We start from the raw sequence: 22228 nt of genomic DNA, 5'->3' as shown, positions 1-22228 counted from the left end.
ACTATAGGCTGGGTTGAGTTTCTCCCTGATTCTTTCCCACAGTAGACAAGGAGCACAAGAGTCAGAGCAATGTCACATGCTGATCTTTCCATGACTGAGGATGGATTTCCTCATATTGGAAGATGGTTGTAAGAAAGCAAAGAAGACCAAAGAGAAGGTGCAATAGGAGCAGACTAGGAATCTAGCAAAGGCAGCAAGGAAGCAGGTGAAGGAGTGAATAGATGGAGGATACTACCCCATTTCCAGCAACCCTGAGTTAACCATTAAGAAAAATGATCAACTGCTTATGGCACCCAGAGAAGGAGCACACCGCAGAGTCCTATCCCCAGCTATCATGGTTTTAATTGCTTCACTTTAGGACAGCATTAGTTTCTAGAACTTACAGGGGTCTTAATATCTTGATAGTTAAACAATGGGAGGACTGATGGGCATCATTGTTTGGCTATGCTTAGAGAACCCATTGGCCTTAATCTGGCCTTGATCTCCAGTGAAAAAGTAAAATTTAACTGGCCATCTAAGCAACTACTAAAGATGGACAGGGAAGGATATACCATATTTTTCCTCCAATCAAAATGCTTAGGCTGGCACTCTGATGTGGCAGCTCTGCTTTGAGTTGAAGCACTAGGAGTCATGATGCATTTCTTCCACAAATGGGGGTCACAAAAAGCTTTGTTGGTAATCCATCTGTTTTCTTTAGCATGATTCATCTTCAGGATATGCTACAGTGTCAGACTGTAAAACCATCTTTAACTGACCCCAAGGTGGTAAATGGCAAGTAACTTCCATAGTTAATGTTAGTCCTTAGTTTTTAGTCCTCAGTAAATAAAAACATTCAATTTAATGTTAAAGAATTTTGCAAACATTTTTGTTTGAGTAAAAAAATATCTCCATCAACTGCAAAAACAATTTTTCAGTGAGTGACTTATTGATTTGATCTGTGCACAGTACATTTGCTGGGTAGCAATTATATAACTAGTAGTTATCTTGGCAGATTTATTTATCTTTTTGTTCATTCTTTGTAATTCTTTTGCAGTTGACAAAACACAAACATTGATTTAAAAATGTTAAGGGTAGGTAAAATATACTAGGTATGATTGAACTATTGTTTGCCAACTGATTAGGTATAGTGTTTAAGGCAATGGGCTAGAAACTGTAAGACCATAATATTTTTTTCAGTAGTTTTATTAAGAATTATACTAAACAGATAAAGCTAATTAAAAAAAACCCTAATTCAAACATATTAAACAAAAAGTAAGAACTCCCCCAAGACAGTAACAAAAAACAAAAACAAAAAACTCTTCCCTTTTCATCCCACATATATTCAGCACTAACAGTTTATCTTAAATTACACCAAGTGCATCTTTATTCCATGCCTCACTCCATTTATATAAACTCATCTCTAAGTCTTCAGCTTTTATAGATCACAAAGGTCCAATAAAAATTAATATTAACAACATAAGTATATGGTCCCCTTTTTAATTTAGTCTAAATCTCCCCCATCTCTTAACAATTAAATATTACAACAACAACAATAATAAAAGCTATTAATTATCTTAAACAATATCCTTTTTCATATCCAAAAAATAATGTAAATATTACAGACTAATCCATTACGCTATTGAATACTTCAAAAAGAGAAACTATGCAATCCAGGAGTTTTCAAGAGTGTTTAGATACTTGGGTGCCTGCTTAACTGATTGTAATACAGTCTCCTGGGAAGAAGCCTAAAGAGCTTAATTTGGCCATTCAACCTATCTAGATAGACATTTAAATCTTTTTGTCCTTATAGAGAAGTGATCTATGCCTACTGTTGGATCTGGGTTATTAGAATAAAAAGGTCTTGTATGAATCTTTATATACTAATTGAAATTGGAGGGGGGTGGGATTGATAATACAATGTTGAATGTCATACCGCAGAGACACCTAGTGGTCATTTGTAATATTTTTTATTTGTATTTTTTGTGCCTTTCAGTCAGTGTTGACTTTTGGTGATTTTCTGGACAAGTCCCTGTGATTTTCTTGCAAGATTTTAAAAGGGGTTGCCCTTGCCTCCTTCCTGGAACTGAGAGACATGATTGACCCAATATCATCCAGATGATTTTGTACCTAAGGTGGGACTACAACTCACAATCACCCAGTTGGTGTCACATCCATTACACTAAACTGGTTCTCTTAAGTATTGGACTGGTAAAAACAACAACAACACATTTTCACTCTCTGTGAGCTATCATTTAATATAGAAACTATTGCTTAACAAATTAAAATATGTACATACATGATACTACCAGCTTATGTGGTCTTAGTGTGACAGAATTCAGGTATATGAATAGGACAAATTCATATTCTTGGATGCTCTGAGGTAATTTTGTCATTCTCTGTCAGTACGCTCCATCCCATATTTGGGTAGACCAGGTTGCCCTGATAGACTGCTCTCACTTAATCTCTCCCCAGGTATAGCTGACAAAGTGAGGAGAGCCCGTGGCTTAGAGGTTAATACCTCTACCTAATATGCAAGTAGCCTGGGTTTGAGTCTCAGAAGAGTATGGCGATTCAATAGAAAAATAGTTTGTCACAAAGCAACTGCCTGCCAAGGCTCCTTGATTGTGCCTGAAAGGTGAAAGTGGAAGCAGTATGCTCTGTCCCATATTTGGGTAGCCCAGGTTGCTCTGATAGACATGTCTCACTGGAAAAAACATTCTATGTCAGGGTTTGAGACAAAAGATGAATTAGGATTGTACCTGTGTGACTCTGACAGCTGGGGCAAATGTGAAAGTAGCTTTGAAGAGATTCTTGAAATCCTGGTGGAGGAAATTCTAAAAATGAAGAAAGATATTGGTCTGAAAGTTTAAAACATTTTGAACAAATAAACCCCTTTGTGTTTCATTGATAGCAAACATTGTACTAGATGGGAGTACTGTAAGAGGTAAAGTCCTGTCATATTCAGCACATTAATACATCCAGATTTATGCAAGGCAAAGCAGATCAATTCAGTGGAGACAACTGCAGGATACATTCTATCCATCTACAACTCAATTGATTAATTGTTTCCCTGGATGTCACCCCCATTTTGAAACCTATTATCCTTCAAATGTGTTGTATTCCCAGCCAATAGTGTATGTCCTACATATGTAGAGGGCAAAAGCTAGATGAATTTTTCTCTGATGATGAATGGAGAATGGAGGATGGACACTTATATCGCAGACAATGTATATGGGCTAAAAACTATAGCTAAATGAAGCATCAGAGTTTCCTGACTTCCTGACTTGAGATGTAATAACCTTTGGAAAAGTGCTACTCATGCACTGAACCAACCTCCTTGAAAGATTGTGAACAGATCAAGGTCACAGTGGATTGTTTGCCATATTGTACTAGACCATAATATTACTTTGTGTGTGTTAATACAGCGTGAATCCAACTATTGATGATTTTATAAGCAAATCTTGTATCCTTTACAACTTTGTGAACTATCCCTTCTTCTCCCCTTCTCTTGTCTCAAAGTGAAACCAACTTACTAGAATAGGTGATACTCAGCACTTTTGAAAACAATTGGTAAAACTTTGATGTTGTGTTAGGACCTTTCTCTCACAAAAATGCATGGGAAAATGTCATTGCTCTGCAGCTGTTTGCTGGATGTGACCCATTTTCAAAACAATCGTTCTTTTCTTTTCCTAGATTCTTTTGCTACACCAAATTTGGTCTCATTCAGTTCTGTTTGTGGAGTGTTATCCTACTGATGGACCAAGTCCAAACGCTCTCTATATAATTTCTCTCCAATACTTTGTTGAGTTAAGAAGAATAGAAAGAGTGTCTTTGGCATTTAGTCAGTGTTATGCTTTTACTGAATGCAAACCAAAGGCATCTTGACTTGTAATCCCAGCCAGTATATCCTAATGAATGTAGGTTTTGGAAACAGCACTGTTGTTTCCATGTTCCTCCTCTTTTGCACTATCTTCATTTCTGTTTTCAGAAACATTGAGAAATATTAATTAGCATTCCTCCAGAAATCAATGGTTGCTTGATTTATTTTCAAATGTAGCCCAAATTGATTTTCAGTTTTAACTCTCCACACCCACCATTTAATTATCTAATAGATTAACAGACATAGTTTCCACATTAATGCTTCTTTGTTGCTTCATCTTTTTAATCAGGAATGGAATTATCTTTTATACATACTTTGATCAGTCTTGATGATGAAAAAGTGCTAACAATTTACCATAGAACCTGACATTTCATTTCAAGCATAAGTGACTTGATAGCTGAGTCGCCAATAAAATTGCCAAGTTGTTTATAATTTGAAGCACCTTTTTTCCTGAAGGTATCTCCTTTGAATAATTGCATGTGAAAATTAAAAATACATTATTCTTTGGAAAGCCAGCATCTATCCTACAGCGGAATTATTGTAATACTACTGTAGAAATAATTCAAAGAGTGTTTAGTCAGTTCTACAGTTCTATAAGGGGGATGAAGACACTTTGGCTTCACAGGTAATTGATTTGAAAGCCACATGGCAATGGTTTCTGATGCTACTGAGTAGTGCAACTATCTTGCAGAATGTCTATCAGCCCCAGAGGTAATTCTGACCAGTTCTGGAGACCGGTAGCAGAAATTTTGAGTAGTTCGGAGGACCAGCAAATATCACCTCTGACTGGCCCCACCCCCATCTATTCTCTGCCTTCCGAGTCCCAGCTGATTGGCTGGGTCTTCTTTTATTGCCCTGCACAGGAGAACGGAGCTGGAAAGCAGGTTAGTGGGGTCGGGAAGGAATGGGATTTTGCCATAACCTTCCCCCAGGAGTGGGAAGGGAATGGAGATTTTACAGTATCCTTCCCCTGCCATGCCCACCAAGCCATGCCCACAGAACCAGTAGTAATTTTTTTTGAATCCCATCACTAATCAGTCAGCCATAAAACATGAAGAGGGAAATGTGATGGAGTACAGTCCAGAATCCCAGGAAGGACAGGATGAATTCCAGAGGAGCAAAAGTGAAGTTTAGATCTTAAGTTTGTATGGGAGAAAGAGAATTAAGTCGGCTCATCCCTAGCAGTTCCCAGAGTATATATTTAATAATGCAAATACAGGTAATCCTTGATTTACTACCACAATTGATCCCAAGATTTCTGTTGCTAAGTAAGACAGTTGTGAAGTGAATTTTGCATCACTGTATGACCTTTTTTTGCTGAAGTTAAGTGAATCACTGCAGTTGCTAAATTAGTAAGTGAATCTGGCTTCCCCATTGACTCTGCCTGTCAGAAGGTCACCAAAGGTGATCAAGGGACACTGTAACTGTCATAAATATGAGTCAGTTGCCAAGTGTCTGAATTTTGATCATGTGATCATGTAGATGCTGCAGTGGTCGTAAGTGTGAAAAACAGTTGCAAGTCACTTTTTTCCAGTGCCATTGTAACTTTGGAAAGTCATTAAATAAATTGTTGTAAGACAAGGACTATCTGTAATCTGCTTTAGCTTTGTAAGATTTCTTCTGTAGATGAGGAAAAATAAGGGACTCTGCTTGGAAGAATCTCAGTGCCCTTGGATCTTTCTTTCTTTGATGTTTGGAGCTTGATAGGAAGAGAGTAAAGACACGGTGTTGTTATTACCACTAGCGATTTTTATTGCCACAACAGGAGAAAGGAGGGTTTGCTGGTAGTTATATAACATATTAGACTAGGCTAAAAGTAGATCAAATAATTCATGATTCAGCTTATTATGCAAGCCTGCCTTTTTGTTAATATGTTATGTGAACTAAGCCCATATGATCAGCCATAATAAGTATATTGTATAAACAAAGGGTACAGTGGCTCAGTGGCTAAGATGCTGAGCTTGTCGATCAGAAAGGTTGGCAGTTCAGCGGCTTGAATCCCTAGCTCCATGTAACGGAGTAAGCTCCTGTTACTTCTCCCAGCTTCTGCCAACCTAGCAGTTCGAAAGCACGTAAAAATGCAAGTAGAAAAATAGGGACCACTTTGATGGGAAGGTAACAGTGCTCCGTGTGCCTTTGGCATTTAGTCATGCCGGCCACATGACCACGGAGACATCTTTGGACAGCACTGGCTCTTCCGCTTAGAAATGGAGAGGAGCACCGACCCTAGAGTTGGAAATGACTTAGCACATATGCGAGGGGAAAACTTTACCTTTACCTTATATTGTATAAATATGTCCATTGTGCTTTATTAAATGTCTTTAGGATATTAAGTGAATGATTTGGAGAAAGAGAGAGGGAGGAAAGAGAGAGACAGAGAGAGATGTAGGAAAACACAAGACTGTTTAAAGGGGCTCTGTTATAAGACCCCAGGACCAAAAATTATACAGCTAACCATTGATGCCATTGGACAGGTGTGGAGATTCAGTTCAAGGCAAAATGAAACTTTTCAAGACTTTAGAATATGTAAATCAGATCTTTGGACTTTCTTCCTTTCAAGCCACAGAGAAGGCAACATGCTAACCAGTTGTTCTAATGGTAGCCAACTTCCAACATCCTTAACAGTAGTGAACATTGGAAAGCAATGTTTTAATTGCTTCTTCTCTAAAATTACTAATCATAGTATAGCATGTCACTATTTACTACTGTAAACACCTATCACTTACCTTGAGGGTTACTGGCTTTCAATTGCAGAATTCTTAGCTGTTACCTGGAGGGTACCAGGTTAAGGAAAAGTTCTGTGGTTATGAAGAAGGCTGTATGATTGTCCTGCTTTACTGATTGGTTCTTAGATCTTACTAGGAGCTCACTTTTGGGGTAGCTTTGGTGCGATTTCTTAGCATCTCCTTATTCAGTTTATTGTGGGAGACTAAACTGCTTAACCTGACTAGTAAGAGTAGCAATAGCACTTAGACTTATATACTGCTCCACAGTGCTTTACAGCATTCTCTGAGCAGTTTACAAATGTCACTATATAGCCCTCAACAATCTCAGCCTTCATTTTACCAAGTTGGAAGGATGGAAAGCTGATTTGACCTTGAGCCTGTCAGTATCAAACTCCTGGCTGTGGGCAAAGGTAGCTGGCAATATGCATTCTAACCACTCTACCACTATTGCCTCTAGCTTCTAGATCCTCTTGCTTTCTTTTGTTTCCTTTTAGTGTTTAAGAAACTTTGCTCACATCAAGACCCTTCAACTCACAGAATCCTAGAGATGGTAGCGCTCCTTTGAGGACATCAAGTCTGATGTGTGATGTTCAGGGAAGAAATCTAAATACATCTCGGAAAGGTGGATATCTAATCTCTGAACAAATGTATGCAATAAAATATGTATGTTACTTTCTTAAGTAACTGATTTCATTGTTGAATGGCTCTTACTGTTACTTTTTTCCCTTACGTTCAGTCAGAATCTACCTTCTTGGAAGTTGACTTCATTGTGTCGTATTCAATGTTTTAGAATGATGGACAGCAGGTTTTAATCTTTTCATGCCTGACATCTTTCCAGCTATCTTCCCTTAGTTTTCTTTGCTCAGGATTAAAGATATAAATCTCTTTTCATAGTACTTTCTAATCTTCTAATCATTTTTCCATGCCCTTCTCTAAACACATACCAATTCATCATCCATCCCTTCCCACTTGTGACAGTATGACTGTAACTTTGTTGCTTGTATCCTTACGATTTATACTGACTGTTTCCTAGTATGATTTGATTGCTGATTGTACCCTATGACTATTAGTGTTATACCTTATGATTCTTGTCAAATTTTCTTTTTATGTACACTGAGAGCATATGCACCAAGACAAATTCCTTTTGTGTCTAATCACACTTGGCCAGTAAGGAATTAATTAATTAATTCATTCATTCATCTGGTTCTTTCTTAAAGAAGGGGAGGTGCTCAGAACTGAGTCCAATCCTCGAGATGGTGATTGCGGAATAGAGTGGAGGGATGATTTGGAAATTATGCTTCTGAACATATTGTCTAAAATTGCATTATTATGTTACTATCACATATTCAGTCCGCAGTCAATTATTTTCACAACTTCTCCAATTTATTTCCTTCCGTTCTACTATTGCCTGGTTTTGCCACATCAATTATCCACACTGTCTTCTTTTCATATACAATTAAAGCTGGTGTGCTATGAATCAAGAATTTATCAGTTTGTATTCAGAAATGCTGCAATATTTTAACCTGCCCATTTTTGACCACTTTTTCAACTCTACATTCACACCAATATATATTTCATTACTGGCACATGAAATTTTTTTACATTATCATGCAAATTTTACATGATTCCAGTGAATTGTTTTTGGCAATGGTGCTATGTCATTGTTTAAAATCAGTTTGTGTGATCTTCGTGCATGACCTCGACTTACTGTTTCTTCTGTCTCTTTGCACAGACTGAATTTTGAATCATTTGATGATTTTTCAATTTTGGATAATTGCACTAATTCTAACAGCTTGCTCTTGAACAGACAAAACCAAACCTTCAGTTTCTTATTTGTTTTTTTTTTAGGTTTCAGTTGTAATCTATTAACTTATTTTATCTTAATCCACTTACAGAAATTGACCAGAAAATATTCAGTTTTTAATCCATTTCAGTCGATGTTTAACTATTTATGCTGTTACTACTAGTTGTTTCACTGAAAGTGGGATCATAGCAATGACAAATATAAGAGTGATAAGGAGTCAGTGTTGTGGTCCGCTAGAGACCTGTGGAGCTGGCAGCAGAGTCGGACAGTGGAGAAGAACATGGGCCAGTCCTGGAGCCTGGGGAAGGCTCGGATGAGGGATCTGCATCCAACATAGAGATGGGGCCAGGGACACCTGAGAGTTATGTGCCGACTCCGGAGCCTCCAGAATCTGACATCAGATCCTGAGACAGGAAGTCTAGTCCTGTCAAGAATGTAATAAGGGTTAATGGAGAAGCAGTTTCTGTAAGCAACACCAGAATGTTTCCTTCCTGCCTTCCTTACAGGATTAGGCCAGTAATTTCTTCTAATAACCGGTTCTCTGAACTGCTTAGAAAGTTAACAACCGGTTCTAGCAAATAGGTGCGAACTGGTAGAATCCCACCCCTGGTTCTGAGGTTGGTAAAATGAGGACCCAGATTGTTGGGGGCAATATGCTGACTCTGTAAACCACTTGGAGAGAGTGTTGTAAAGCAATGTAAAGCAGTATATAAGTCTAAGTGCTATTGCTATTATCACTGGGAGTCTTTATGTTTCTAGTGGTGTGCCACAATTTTCCTTTTTAATTCTTCTTATTAGGGGCTCACTTCTTAGACTATTTCGGTGCTGCTCTGTACTGGCTCAGTGGTTATTACATCTTCAAAGTTGTCCTTTCTGCAGTTCCTACTAGCTTTTCCCTTTATATTTGTAATTGTTATTTGAGTTTCTTCTATTATTCTCCTATTGTTTGGAAGTCTTCCATTTTTTCACAATTTTTATGGATCTTTTCCAATTCTGCCTCCCTGAATATTTAATTTTGGGTAATGAATCTTCTTTGGCCTATTAATTGTTGTCTAGTGATATTTGAATATGTATGAATTATTTTCCAATGTGCAAGCATTCACTTTAAATTTTATTAATAATAATTTGATTTAAGTATTATTATATTGATGATTCAGTAATCTACAGTTAAATCTACAGTCTAATGGACTGATGGAAATTATTAATTCAAGTTGTAACCAAAGACCTAAGAAATATTAAGATAGCATCTAAGAGTATAGGCAGTTCCAAGCAAGGCGGTTTATTATCACAGACCATAGCAAAGCATCTTCTATTAAAACTGGGTAATTTTGGAGGATAGAGTTCTGACACAGAACCTGTGCTTGCTTTCATTGCTTTTGAGAAATATCATTACAGAATGATTTTCTTATTCCCTTCGCCCTCAAACAGGTGCTCAGCTTGTCTTTTGTGGCGGTGTGCTAATCACTGGAAACATACCCTATAAAGCACAAGTTGTTCTTGCCAGAAAAAATGTGAGCTGTTCCTTATCCTCCTGCTCAGTATACTTGGAGTGGAGCCAGAGGAGACGGGAATAAAAGACACACAAGCGCCTGTCAATCTGAAAAGCCATTTCTGCAGAGTTCTCTGGCATGGAGAGTTAGGTCTCCTGAAAAGTACTTCCTGGGATAGGACAGGAGGTGGGAAGGGACTCGGTCTCAGGTGATAAGCCCACTGGTTGCTCTCGTGCTATCTGTGTGGTTTAATGTGCCAATGTGAAATGAATCTCAATGTCACTTAATAAGCCACAGTTTGGCTGCTTATCATCCCCTCCTCTAGATTGGCTTACCACAATAAAATGAAAAGAGGCAAGATAGCACTTTGGGAGATGAGCTTATCCTCACAGGTAGAAGTTTATAGTGATAAATGAGAGAGCGAGAGTAATGAAGAACAAAAATAATTGCTTCATTGATAGTATCTTCACAACTTGCCTCATAAATTATTCCACCAGCATTATCAGTGGCTTCTGTTAATTGCCTCTCCTGCCTGCAGCGTGAAGGCTGTGCTTGCAGCAATACAAATTTTATTCTTCACCATCCTTCCTTTTGACAAAAGATCTGAGTTACTCACTAAACCTGTGGAAATATATAATTGCCTTAAACCTGCAGAAGGCAATCTTACTGAAGTCAGGATGGGGACATTTAAAAAACAAAACAAAAAAGACCTTGTATTTATGAGGCAGTGATGTGGTAATGTCACTGGAAGGACAGGGTTGAGATTTTCATCTTTATCTTGATGGTAGAAGCGGACTTAAAAAAATAAAAATAGATGAAGTTCAACAGAGGCTTGTTTTCTATTTCGGAAAAAATAACAAAACAACCTATACAGCAAACACACACAAACACACACACGAGCTGGGGTCACACATGGTGTCATACCCTTGTCAGAATCTGATTCAGAGGGGGAGGCTGAGCAGCTGACAGGAAGTGGGAGTGTGACTCCATTGCAGTGGTGGGATTCAAAATTTTTTACTATCGGTTCTGTGAGCGTGGCTTGGTGGATGTGGCAGGGGACGGATACTATAAAATCTTCAGTCAAAGGTGGTATTTGCCGGTTTTCCGAACTACTCAAAATTTCCACTACCAGTTCTCCAGAACTGATCAGAACCTGCTGAATACCACCTCTGCTCCGTTGGCTGAAGAAACTGGGGAAGGGCAAAGTCAGGCTGGGCAGAGCAGGGGAGAGTAGAGCAAAGGAGAGGGAATTTGGAGGAAGATCCAGGCCCACCCCTCTTCATCCTAGGGCATGCAGGGAGGAATGGAGAAGGGAGCAATGTGAGTTGCATAACTTACGGGGAAGGAAAGGGCCCTGATTCCCTTCATTAGCAGCAGCTGGGAACACAGTGTTTTAAAAGGGAAGTTGCGCACAGCAAACTGTTGAGAGCAAATTGTGAATTAGCTGGTATTGTCAAGGCTTATCTGGGTTCCTGGTGTCTTCCCAACTGTGTGCGTTTTGCTGGCCTTTCAAGTCTGCAATTCCTTATCCTGCCCTGTCAAGTTAATTACTGCAGTATGGTTTGTGTGGATTTTTATTCACAGTTTGTATGTATTTTGTTTTCGGACTGAATTTCCTCTGCTTAAAGACTGTTCTTGGGAGAGTTTTTTGTCCAGCCGAAGGTAACCTGGACATTAGGGAAAAAGTTGGAGGTACCAAAGGGATTCTTCTTACTTATGTGACTGTGTTGCCTTTGTGCCATGCCCCAGGTCATCACATTTGGCCTCCAAAATTCTTGCTTTAAATCAAACAAATCCAAAGGTAGACTTCACTTAGTGACTGACTTGTTTAGTGACCCTTTGCTTGTAGTGATGAAAAAGTAACGTTGTGACCAATCCTTGCATTTATGACCTTTGCAGTTTGTGAAGTAAAGGAAAGGTGAACTAAGATTATAAGTACAGTCTTGGTTTCACTCAGCAACTGCTTCCCAGTTCCAACTGTGGCCACTAAACAAAAACTACCATTATTGCCCTGTTCTAGTTCTGCGCTCTTTCCTAAACTTGTCCCCAGACTGCTATACATTTGTGAAATGTAATGGGATGGAAAGACGGATACAGAAAATTTGAATCAAGGCAATAAGCACAATGAATGTTTAAAAAGCAGCTACCGATTTTATTTATTTATTTAATATGTCACTCACCTCACCTGAAGGCAACTCTGTGTGGCTCACCATTAAAATGATAAATATTAAACTACATTAAATACAGAAACAATAAGCAAAAGGCAAAATCAGTACCATGGTAGCATCTTTTCAGTTAATCCATCAGCCATCTCTAGCAATAAGCACTTCTATCAGGACCCCAGGATAGCTGGTAGAGTAAGATTTTATTGTTCTTCCAGAAGGCCAAAAGGGTGGTGGCAGACATCACCTCAGGTGGGGAGATATCACAAAGTGTGGGGGCCATGGCAGAAAAGGCTCTCCCACTAGACCCTGCTAGCTGAAACTCTTTGAATAATGAGGCCAATACCCTTTCTCCTGGATCAAGTGGTCTGGGTTGATACCATTTGGATGAGACGGTGCTTCAAATAACCTGGTCTCATGCCATGAAGGTCTTTAAAGGTGATGACTAGCACCTTAAACTGGAACTGGTAGCAAATTGGCAACCAATTTCATTCATGTAACAGCAGTGTTACATGCACCATCCTAACAGTAACTAAGCTATAATTTCTGGATACTCTTCAAGGATACTCTTCAAGGGATCAGTATGTAGAGCGCATTGTAATACATTTTGTCTTCAACTTACAACCACATTAGGGACCAAGCAAGGTGATTATTAAGTGAGTTGCACGCTTGATTTTACAAACTTTTTTCCCCCATGGTTGCCAAGGGAATCACTGCAGTTGTTAAGTGGATCATATAGTTATTAAATGAATCTGGCTTCCCCCATTGACTTTGCTTGCTGGAAGCCAGCTGATAAAGTCTCAATTGGTAATTACATGACCACAGGATGCTACAACCATCGGTCCAAGCATCTGAATTTTAGTCACTTGACAGTGGAGATGCTGTGACAGTTGTAAGTATGAAGACTTGTCATAAGTAACTTTTTTCAGTACCATTATAACTTTGAATGGTTGCTACATGAATGGCTGTAAGTCAATAAACAGGCTGTAACACAACCTGTTATCTAAACGGGAGATGATTGGGCATGAGTGACTGAACTTAGGACCTTATGATCCAGGAATTTTTATCAGCCTATAAATAAACTTTTAAGCTATTAAAAACCATCGCCACCACTTCCACCAGTATAGAATTCAAATTCAGTTAAATTGAGTAGGTTTTACAAATGTATTTAATTGTGGCAGTGGTGGTATGATAAGTCCAATAGATATTGTCAACCCTGAAGCTGGCCTGGCTGAAGCCATCTTGGGACTTCAGTGCTGCCACACTGGAGCTGAGGGATTGGGGGGGGGGGGATTAGAAATAGCTGGGGCTGTGTAGTCAAAACAAAATACTTTCTCTTGGGAACCAAGGATATTCACACATTCGGCCAGAGGAAGAAGGAGTGATGACACCAGACCAGCAGATGCTACCTTGATTGGGCCATGTGACTGATTGTTTGGGATTGGGGAGAAAACTTTCACTTTTAATTATATGAAGAATGACTCGATTTTCACCTAATTAAATGTGAAAGTCCCGTCCCTCAATCCCAAACAGTCACATGTCTAATCAAGGCAACATCTGCTGGTCTGGTGACATCTGATATGTGCCAATATAATAGTTTCCAATAAAGCTATTCTTTGAGGAACCTACCTGTCTCAGAGTTTTTGCTTGCAGTGGATCTATTACTTGGAACCCTGACAGATGTCTTCAAAGCCTGTGATGGTACCCAAAACCCATACTCTCTGGTGAAGGTTCCTTAACTGGATGTTGGTTATGAATGTATTTAAAGAAGTGCTTTAAAGGAGACCTGGACAAAGCTCACTAGCCAAAGAGTCACAAGCAGATGGATTTCCTGCTGTCATTCTTTTCTTCACCATTTAATCAGGTTATGTTGATACCTTTGCATACATTAACAGTCCTTGCAAAGGATTGATAAGGTAGTTTGTATTCTATGATTGTTAATATAAAGGGTTCTTTCCCCCTTTTCTCCATGGCTTCAAAGATTAAATCCACAAGATGGCGCTAGTTGAACACATTAGGGCAAAGTTGGTCTAAATACCTTAAAAATAAAAGTTAAAAAAGCGGAAGGCCTCCAAAATGGAGGATGAGGTTTAATCTTACCTACGTCTTTCAGCACAGACACCTTACCTGGCAAGCATTTGCAAAAGGACCTGGATGTGAGGAGTGAAATGCCATCTGTTTCTGAAACAGGCCAGCATCACTACGCCACCAACGTATCTGTTGTTCTGATCAGGGGAATTACATTCCTTTATCCAGCACCAAGAAAATGTGGCCAGAGACCATAGCAAGTTAAAGGAAAACAATATATTCTTCTTTGAGAAATACTACAAGTTAGCTTACTGGGATAGGTCCATTTATTGTAGGAATAAGCTGTAAGGGTTCAATGAGACCTGCTTGTAAGTAGGCATGCAGTTGTGATTTATCAGGCACTCTGCATATGCCTTTCTCTGGAAATGCACTTCTCTGGTTATTGGATCAGCTCCAACTTTTAAATGTGAACTGCTCTAAATCTGGGTAAGTAGGGTACCCCCCTTCTCATCCATTTATTATTTATTTAGTCTTGCTGAAATAATGTCCTCCTTTTCTTAAGGAATTTTCTTTTGTCCTCTCTAAAAGGCATCCTTCAGATATTTAGGATTGCAATTTCCACTGTCCGGTGCTATCACAACCGATGGGAACAGCACATCCAGTACATCTGTCTACAACTTTTCTGAGAACTAAATTAGCATAACATATGGGACTTGACTTTAGATAAGCAGAAATCTGAACTCAGGTGTCCCAAATCCAGGTTAATACTCTGTCGTTACTGCTCTTTAATTTGCCATATGCGATGGCACACATAGAGGTATCTTCTGGGTACAGTAATATAAATAGTAATAAGATTGCATGACTATCAGCTGCTAATGAGACCTGGTGGATTTAAGCCTGTTAGCATTACTGTTGAATTCTTTATGGAATGATTTGCAACAAGCCAGGTTTTCCTGTCCAAAACCACCTTCTGCCAGCTGTTAGTTTTGTGAATGGAACGCCAGAAATAAAAACCAAGAGAAGAGATCTGCATGCTGTGTATATTTCAAGGGGGAAGAGGGGAAATTTGAGCAGGAAAGGATGCGGGTCAACTTCTTCTAGTTCTCCCCTTGAGCTTTAAATGATCCCATTCTCATGATATGCTGTTCTCACATCTACATCTACATGAGAATGAATAATTTCCCGTCTCTTGCATCTCCCCAATTTCATGCTTTGCATCTTTCTCCCTCTTCCAAAGTGAGAACTTTTCTAACATAAGGTTAGTCACCTCATTCACCAATTTAACAAATAGCCATTAGTATGCTTCAACTTTCACACACGCACTATTTTGTTGATATGTTGTCACCACCAATCTGGTTCCTTCCAAATGTTTTGGAACTGCAGAGAAGATAAGAGGTCTGGAGACTAAATTGTGCATTGAATGGTTGGGAGAACTACATAGGTCTAGTCTAATGAAGACAAGAGTTAAGGGTGACATAATAGCTGTCTTCCAGCACTTGAGGGTACAGGATCCTACCTGGAACTAAGGAGAAGTTTTCTGACAGTGACAGCAATTAACCAATGAAACAGCTTGCCATTTTTAGGAGGTTTTCAAGAAAAGATTGAAAATTCATTTTACTCCTACCTTGAATAGCATGTTGGGTTAGAATATTTTTAATCTCTTCAAATAATGTCATAAAACTTGATTTCTTTTCATTGAATACTGATAAATATATCCAACATTACTAGTTTGGCCCCCTTGTGAAACAGGTCTATAATATATAAGCTTCTACAACTCCATTAACGATTAATAGGTTAGCCTAACAGCAAAACTTCAAAATGCTCTGAAAATAATTTGTATTGTATTGTATTGTATTGTATTGTATTGTATTGTATTGTATTGTATTGTATTGTATTGTATCATAGAAAGTCTGCAGTGGCTTCAGTGTCAGCCTTATCCACAACAGTGATTGTTCATCCAGGATCAAATATACTTGACTAATTTTTAATAATAAAACTTTTCCGTAAAATTATAACTAGCATCTTTCAATATAATTGAATTTCATTTCCAAAGTTATGGATCTCTGCTGTAAATTTCTCCATATTTGTTTTCAAAAAGTCCACTAATTTTCTTAAGAAAATCCAATTCATCACTGATCCATTCTGTCATCTCTAAATCTCTTGGATTCATAACCCTTTCAGCCTTCACCAAATCTGTAATTTTGCAACAAAGTTCCTTTTTCTCCAACTGCAAATCTGATCCTGCTGTTGCCAGTATCTGAGTATTCTCTTTTTCTTTCATGCACTTTTAAAATAATCTTTCATTATGTCTGTTTTGGGGAGTTTGATTTTATATTTTAACTTTTGAATAAAAAACATTTTAACACACACACACACTCACAAAATCAATCAATCATACATACATAAACTTGATTTCCTTTCATATGTCCTTTGTCATAAAATCCTTCACAACTTTAACAGGTCTCTTTTGGAAATCCAATATAGGAAACTTATCCAAAGCATTCTTTGTTACTTGTTTTTAATTACCAAAACATCATCTCTTTTACATATCCAGTATAATATTGTTTTTATCATTCTTTCATTTTAAAATCAGTCTGAATCTTGTCTGGTAAACCTTTTTCCTATACCATAACACATTTTAAACACAGTCTTTCTAAAATGGCACTGTTTAGTTCCTTCTGGTTCTTTCTAGTATCCAAAGTCCCATCCTATCATTTTTTAAAAAGTTCAAACCAATAGCATTTTCCCATGAGAAGGATAATTAATTTCAAAATCTTATTTCAAAACCATCTGGATCCATGGTCAATTAGATTAGGGGTCTCCAACCTTGGGAAATTTAAGGCTTGTGGACTTCAGCTACCATAATTCCTCAGCCAGCAAAGTTGAAGTCCACAAATCTTAAAGTTGCCAAGGTTGGAGACCCTTGCAAATTCTAAGTCTGTTAGAATTTCCAAAATCAAGCTCACCGCCATAATGCAGCCTATATGGACATAAGGTTCACAAGGAGCCTAATTTCATAATCACTTTTGGAATTAAGTATTAATTGCTTGTCAACTACTTTATTATTTTTGGCTTGGATTGACAAATTTTATAGCATTTACTAATGAGTTTCCTTCAGTACTTAGTGGAAGAAGTTTTAAATATAAATTTAAATATTTTTTTAAAAATCTATTTTTTGGAATAAATAGCAGCATCAATAAAATGGCATTCTGCATGTTTTGATATAATATCTGCACTACTTTGCAACCAGGCAACTTTACCCCATTACAAGCACTTTAGGCATTGTTTATTTTGCAGATAACCAGATTAAAAATATGTAAAAAGTGTTAGGGACATTAGCTGTTTTACTTCATTTCTCTTTGTGTGGAATGGCAATGAAGGCAATCTGTTGCTTTTCTGGGATCTTGGAGTGGAATTGACAATATTACAATTTTTGCATGCTTCTATAGCTCAGTTAGACAAAGGGCTGTCACTATCTTATTGTGTTCTTCTCAGTTTTCCAGGATCATTATGAATAAAGGTGATTGGTGGGTCCACTTTTATTCGCTTTGAAAGAGTGAATTCTTGGCATCAAAACTCTGTGGGAGTGTCCTAAAATGAAGATTGAGAGGCTTCTTAATATATTTGCTTCCTAGGCTTCTTTTTCTCCTCTTATCCTCCTTGGCACAAACATGGAGGCATTTTCCCCTCCAGTGTGGAGAGGAAATAGCAAGATGATGGCAACCACTCTCTCTGCTTCTGGCTTACCTTCTTTTCCCCCCGGTCTTTTGGTACCTGTTCCTTGGTTTCATCTGCAAACAAAGAGAAGTAAAAGCTGCTCACTTGTTTCAAAAGGCAAGGATAGTATTGATAAAAACACAATTTGTAGTGAAGACCTGCCATCTTATCTGTCCATTCTTGTAGTTATATGAAAATTCTTTAAACCCAACCCAGTGGTGGGATTCAGTTTTTTTTACTTCCGGTTCTGTGGGCATGGCTTGGTGTACATGGCAGGTGAAGGATACTGAAAAATCTCCAGTCAGAGGTGGTATTTTCTGGTTTTCCAAACTACTCAAAATTTCCACTACTGGTTCTCCAGAACTGGTCAGAACCTGCTGAACACCACCTCTGCTCCAACTTATCAGTACTTACAATCAGCTGTGACTATGTTGCATTGCTATTCCATTTATATCAGCTTATTCATATATATGAATACATCTGTTTATGTAGTATCCTTACTTTAGGATATTTTACTGGTGTACATCTGACATTTTTATTCTGGATTTTATTCTAGGTTTTCCAGTCACACAAACAATTAAGCAGGGTCAGATTTCATTCTATTTGTAGAAATGAACACCAGAAAATTCTCCAAGATACCTAGAAACTGGATTAATCTTGAAAATGAAGGATCTGAGTTGTCTGAACATAACAAGGAAGGGCTAAGGGCCACTGAGACCCAGACAACTAATTTAAGTGTGCACAGCTGGCATTTTTTTCTTTTTCTCTTGGAAAATATTACAGCATCTAATCATTTCCTCTAAAGAAGCTTATGAAATGACCGTTTTCAATGTCATGCACTTCAGAAGCAATGAGGCTCGGAAAGGTTTGAAAATATTTCTTGTAATCAAGATGATCCAGGGTCAGCCTCTGACAATTACGGTTATTAAGCCAGGTTTCACAATCGGTACCTGTACATTTGATTTTTCTTGCCTAAGAAAAATCTTTTCTCAACATATACTTTCATTTTGTTAGATAGGGCCCAGTGTTCAAGTCTGATCTTGAGCCTGTCTTCTGTGGCATTGGATGTTCCTGCCAGTTTAGTGTCATCTGCAAATCTGATGAGTTCCCCTTCTATTCCTTCATCTAAGTTGTTTAAGAATACTGGGCCTACAATGGAACCATGTGGCACCTCATTCAGTGATGGGATTCAAATAATTGAACAACTGGTTCTCTTGCCCTAATGATTTCTTCTAACAACCAGTTCACCAAACTGCTCAGAACATTAACACCCAGTTCTCTCAAACTGGTGTGAACTGGCTGAATTCCACCACTGACCTCATTGCTGACTACTGACATGAAGATGTAGTTCCATTAAGGACTACATATTGAGTGAGGTTTGTCAGACAGTTACAAATCCATTTGGTGATGTTGTGATATTAGAGTAGACCATGGCATATATGTTTTATTCATATATATATATATATATATATATATATATATATATATATATATATATATATATATATATATATATATATATATATATATATATATATATATTAAAAAGCTCATGAAATTATGGCAGCAGAGCAAAATAATCTAACTCCGTTTTTCCCCAAACTTAGCAATGTTAAGATGTGTGGACTTCAGTTTCCAGAATTCCCCAGCCTATATGCAAGCTGGGAAATTCTGGGAGTCCACAATTTAAAGCTGTTTAGTTTGAAAAACACTAATGGAACTAATGTTTATGCATTCACTCTAAATAGAATTTATAGTAAAGATATGGATTTTTCTTATTGGACACTCTACATGTTTTCTTTTGGCAGTTTCAAAGGCATCCAGATGTCCCTCTTATATAGTATTTGGGTGCTGATTTTAATTCTTATTTTACTTATGTGTATTGAGACATGAGGGATGCAGTAGCTCAGTGGATAAGACACTGAGCTTGTCGATCAGAAAGGTTAGCAGTTCAACAGTTTGAATTCCAGCGCCATGTAACGGAGTGAGCTCCTGTTACTTGTCCCATCTTCTGCCAATCTAGCAGTTTGAAAGCATGCAAAAATGCAAGTAGAAAAATAGGGACCACTTTGGTGGGAAGGTAACAGCATTCCATGTGCTTTTGGCATTTAGTCATGCCAACCACATGATCACAGAGACATCTTCGGACAGTACTGGCTCTTCAGCTTTGTAACAGAGATGAGCACTGCCCCCTAGAGCTGGAAATGACTAGCACATATGTGCGAGGGGAACATTTAGGCCAGAAATGATTGAGACATTTAGGCCAGAAATGATTTTTTATTTGGTTGACCCTGCAATAGTTGAATCAATAATGGAATGGTACCTGGAGAAGAACTGAGCCAGGGTTGAGGAATTGAGTTTTCTTGGTGACCAATCCTCTTCAGCAGTAGGCATACCAATTTTATTTTGTTTTTATTCCCAAGTAAACTACTTGCACTACTGTTATTTGACAGTTTGTCACCAGCTGTCAAGGACACACAATCCAGATAGCATTGGGAATTGCAAGAAAAAAAATACAGAAAGCTGAATGGGCTGCATGGCCTGTGAGTTGAGGGTTGCTCACCTAATTTACCCAGAAAGATCTCTGTTTGGGAGTGGTTGGCTTGTCTGTTGGTGAAATTATGTAGCTTTGGTGTCAGCCAAGGGTGGGATTCTACCTGGTTGGACCAGTACTATAGAACCGGTTGTTATGATTCTGCCCAGTTTGGAGAAATGGGAAATTGCACCACTGGCTGGACCTGGCCCTCCCCTCCCCGCCCACTCATTCCTTACCTGACATGCGTGCCATCAAACTTGCCTGCTAAGTTGCTATTTTTCCCTTTCCCCCCCACAACCATCAGCTCTTCTGCTGTGCTGGGAGATTTAGATTAGCTAGAAAGCAGGAAGTTGTTGGATTTCTTGCTTTCTAGCTAATCTAAAAGCAGAGCTGAACCTTCCTTAGGACTGAAGCTTCTATTTTTCAGTGCAGACTCAGGTAGGAGATTGCAGAAAGATAGATCTCTAAGTGATTCTGTGATACTGTGACCAACTCAATCTGCCTGCCTACTTTGCCTGATTTTGGATAAAAGTTGCTTTTTTTAAAATAAAAAATCAAATATTTACATAAATATTTACAATATTTCATATAAACCACGCCCAACCAGTCACATAACCACCAAGCCATACCCAGTCAGCAAGCCATGCCCAGCCAGTCACATGACCACCAAGTCACACCCACAAATTAGGCCACACCCACATAACTGGTTCTTAAGAAATTTGAATCCCACCTCTAGTGTCAGCACTGAGGAAATGATTCCTATATCCCTAAACACCCAACTTCTCAGCATGCACAGTGGTAGTTATGGCCTAGTCTATGTAAGCACTTGTACATTTTTTTTCCTTACCTCTGTTCAACCTGAAAGTTTGGCTCCTTCTCTCCTTCTACAGGGCTTCTGAGGGCATAGTTGGTGGATGCAGAAGAATCTGTATCCTTCTCACTCAGCTCACTGTGGAATAAAAACCTCCTACGCAGGCAGAGAGTGCTGTCTGGCAATACTATTCAGTTTTGATTCTTAAGATAAATTCTAAGTGCATGTTTATATCTATTTGGCTCCAGATCATGGATCTCGAAATCCCGGAAAGATCATGCCAGCCTGAGATCTGGGTGTAAGTAAATCCCACCAAATCCAATGGAATTTATTTTTAAGCATGTTACGGATCTAAACACGCATGCGAAATAGCCTGGCTGAGAAGGAGAAGATGCATGGTTTGCAGCTGTTTTCAAACCACTTTTAAACATGGGCTCAGTTCTTCTCCAGAAGAGTGCTACATAGCACTATTTCACAAAAGTGCGAAACCCTTGTCCAAAAATTGTCTATCAGCTGGTATCTACTAAGAGTTGGGCTATTTGAGGCTATCTTTGAATATACATTTCTTATATAGAAACACAGCAAGTTTTGACAGATTGCTAACCTCCAAGTCTAGGTATCTGTCAGAACTTGTCTCTTCCACGGTCTAATTAAGGACAGTGGCTGGTGGATTGTTTTCCCATAAGCTGCTGGTATTTGACGGGAGGGGAAATTAAGCTGGGGAATCTACCAGTCACTTTTCTTAACTTGTCCTGCCTGAATAAGTGTCAGGAGAAGAGCAACACTTGCCAGCTTCTTTATTGAAGCAGATTAGGAGTTGGTTCTGAGCAATGCGGTTTAAGCTGAATCAAGAGCTGAAGAAATGCACATTAATATAGCCACGAGGAGCAGAGGGCAATCTTTCTTCTGGTAGGGACTGGCTATATTGAGTTTATCTGAACCAAGGCAAGAAGAAATGAACTGTGTAGAATATTGCAATAATGCTTGATTGCAATAGCATCACATTTACTGCAGATTTCTTCAAGTATGACGCTGATTCTGCTAAAGCACGGTGGAAAGAACCCAAATTATAAATTCTCAAATGTGAAATATATG

The 22228-nt window shown here is 38.4% G+C and overlaps 1 protein-coding gene across 1 annotated transcript in view; it reads right to left on the bottom strand.

The window, feature by feature from the left end:
* The window catches only part of CD180 (CD180 molecule), a 37938-nt gene extending 16289 nt beyond the window's left edge, over positions 1 to 21649 (bottom strand). The window contains exons 1-3 of the mRNA XM_026714418.2: positions 21170 to 21649; positions 17817 to 17860; positions 2739 to 2813 (exon numbers count right to left, since the gene is read on the bottom strand). Of these exons, the coding sequence (XP_026570203.2) occupies positions 2739 to 2813; positions 17817 to 17860 (119 nt within the window). The 5' untranslated portion in view covers positions 21170 to 21649. The remainder of the gene's footprint in view (positions 1 to 2738; positions 2814 to 17816; positions 17861 to 21169) is intronic.
* Between the last annotated feature and the right edge of the window lie 579 nt (positions 21650 to 22228).

The sequence above is a fragment of the Pseudonaja textilis genome, chromosome 2 (assembly GCF_049901715.1).
Source record: "Pseudonaja textilis isolate UNSWEBS1 chromosome 2, rPseTex1.2, whole genome shotgun sequence".
Classification (NCBI taxonomy): Eukaryota; Metazoa; Chordata; class Lepidosauria; order Squamata; family Elapidae; genus Pseudonaja; species Pseudonaja textilis.
Note: the sequence above shows the minus strand (reverse complement) of the source record. Positions and strands in the feature narration are given on the sequence as shown.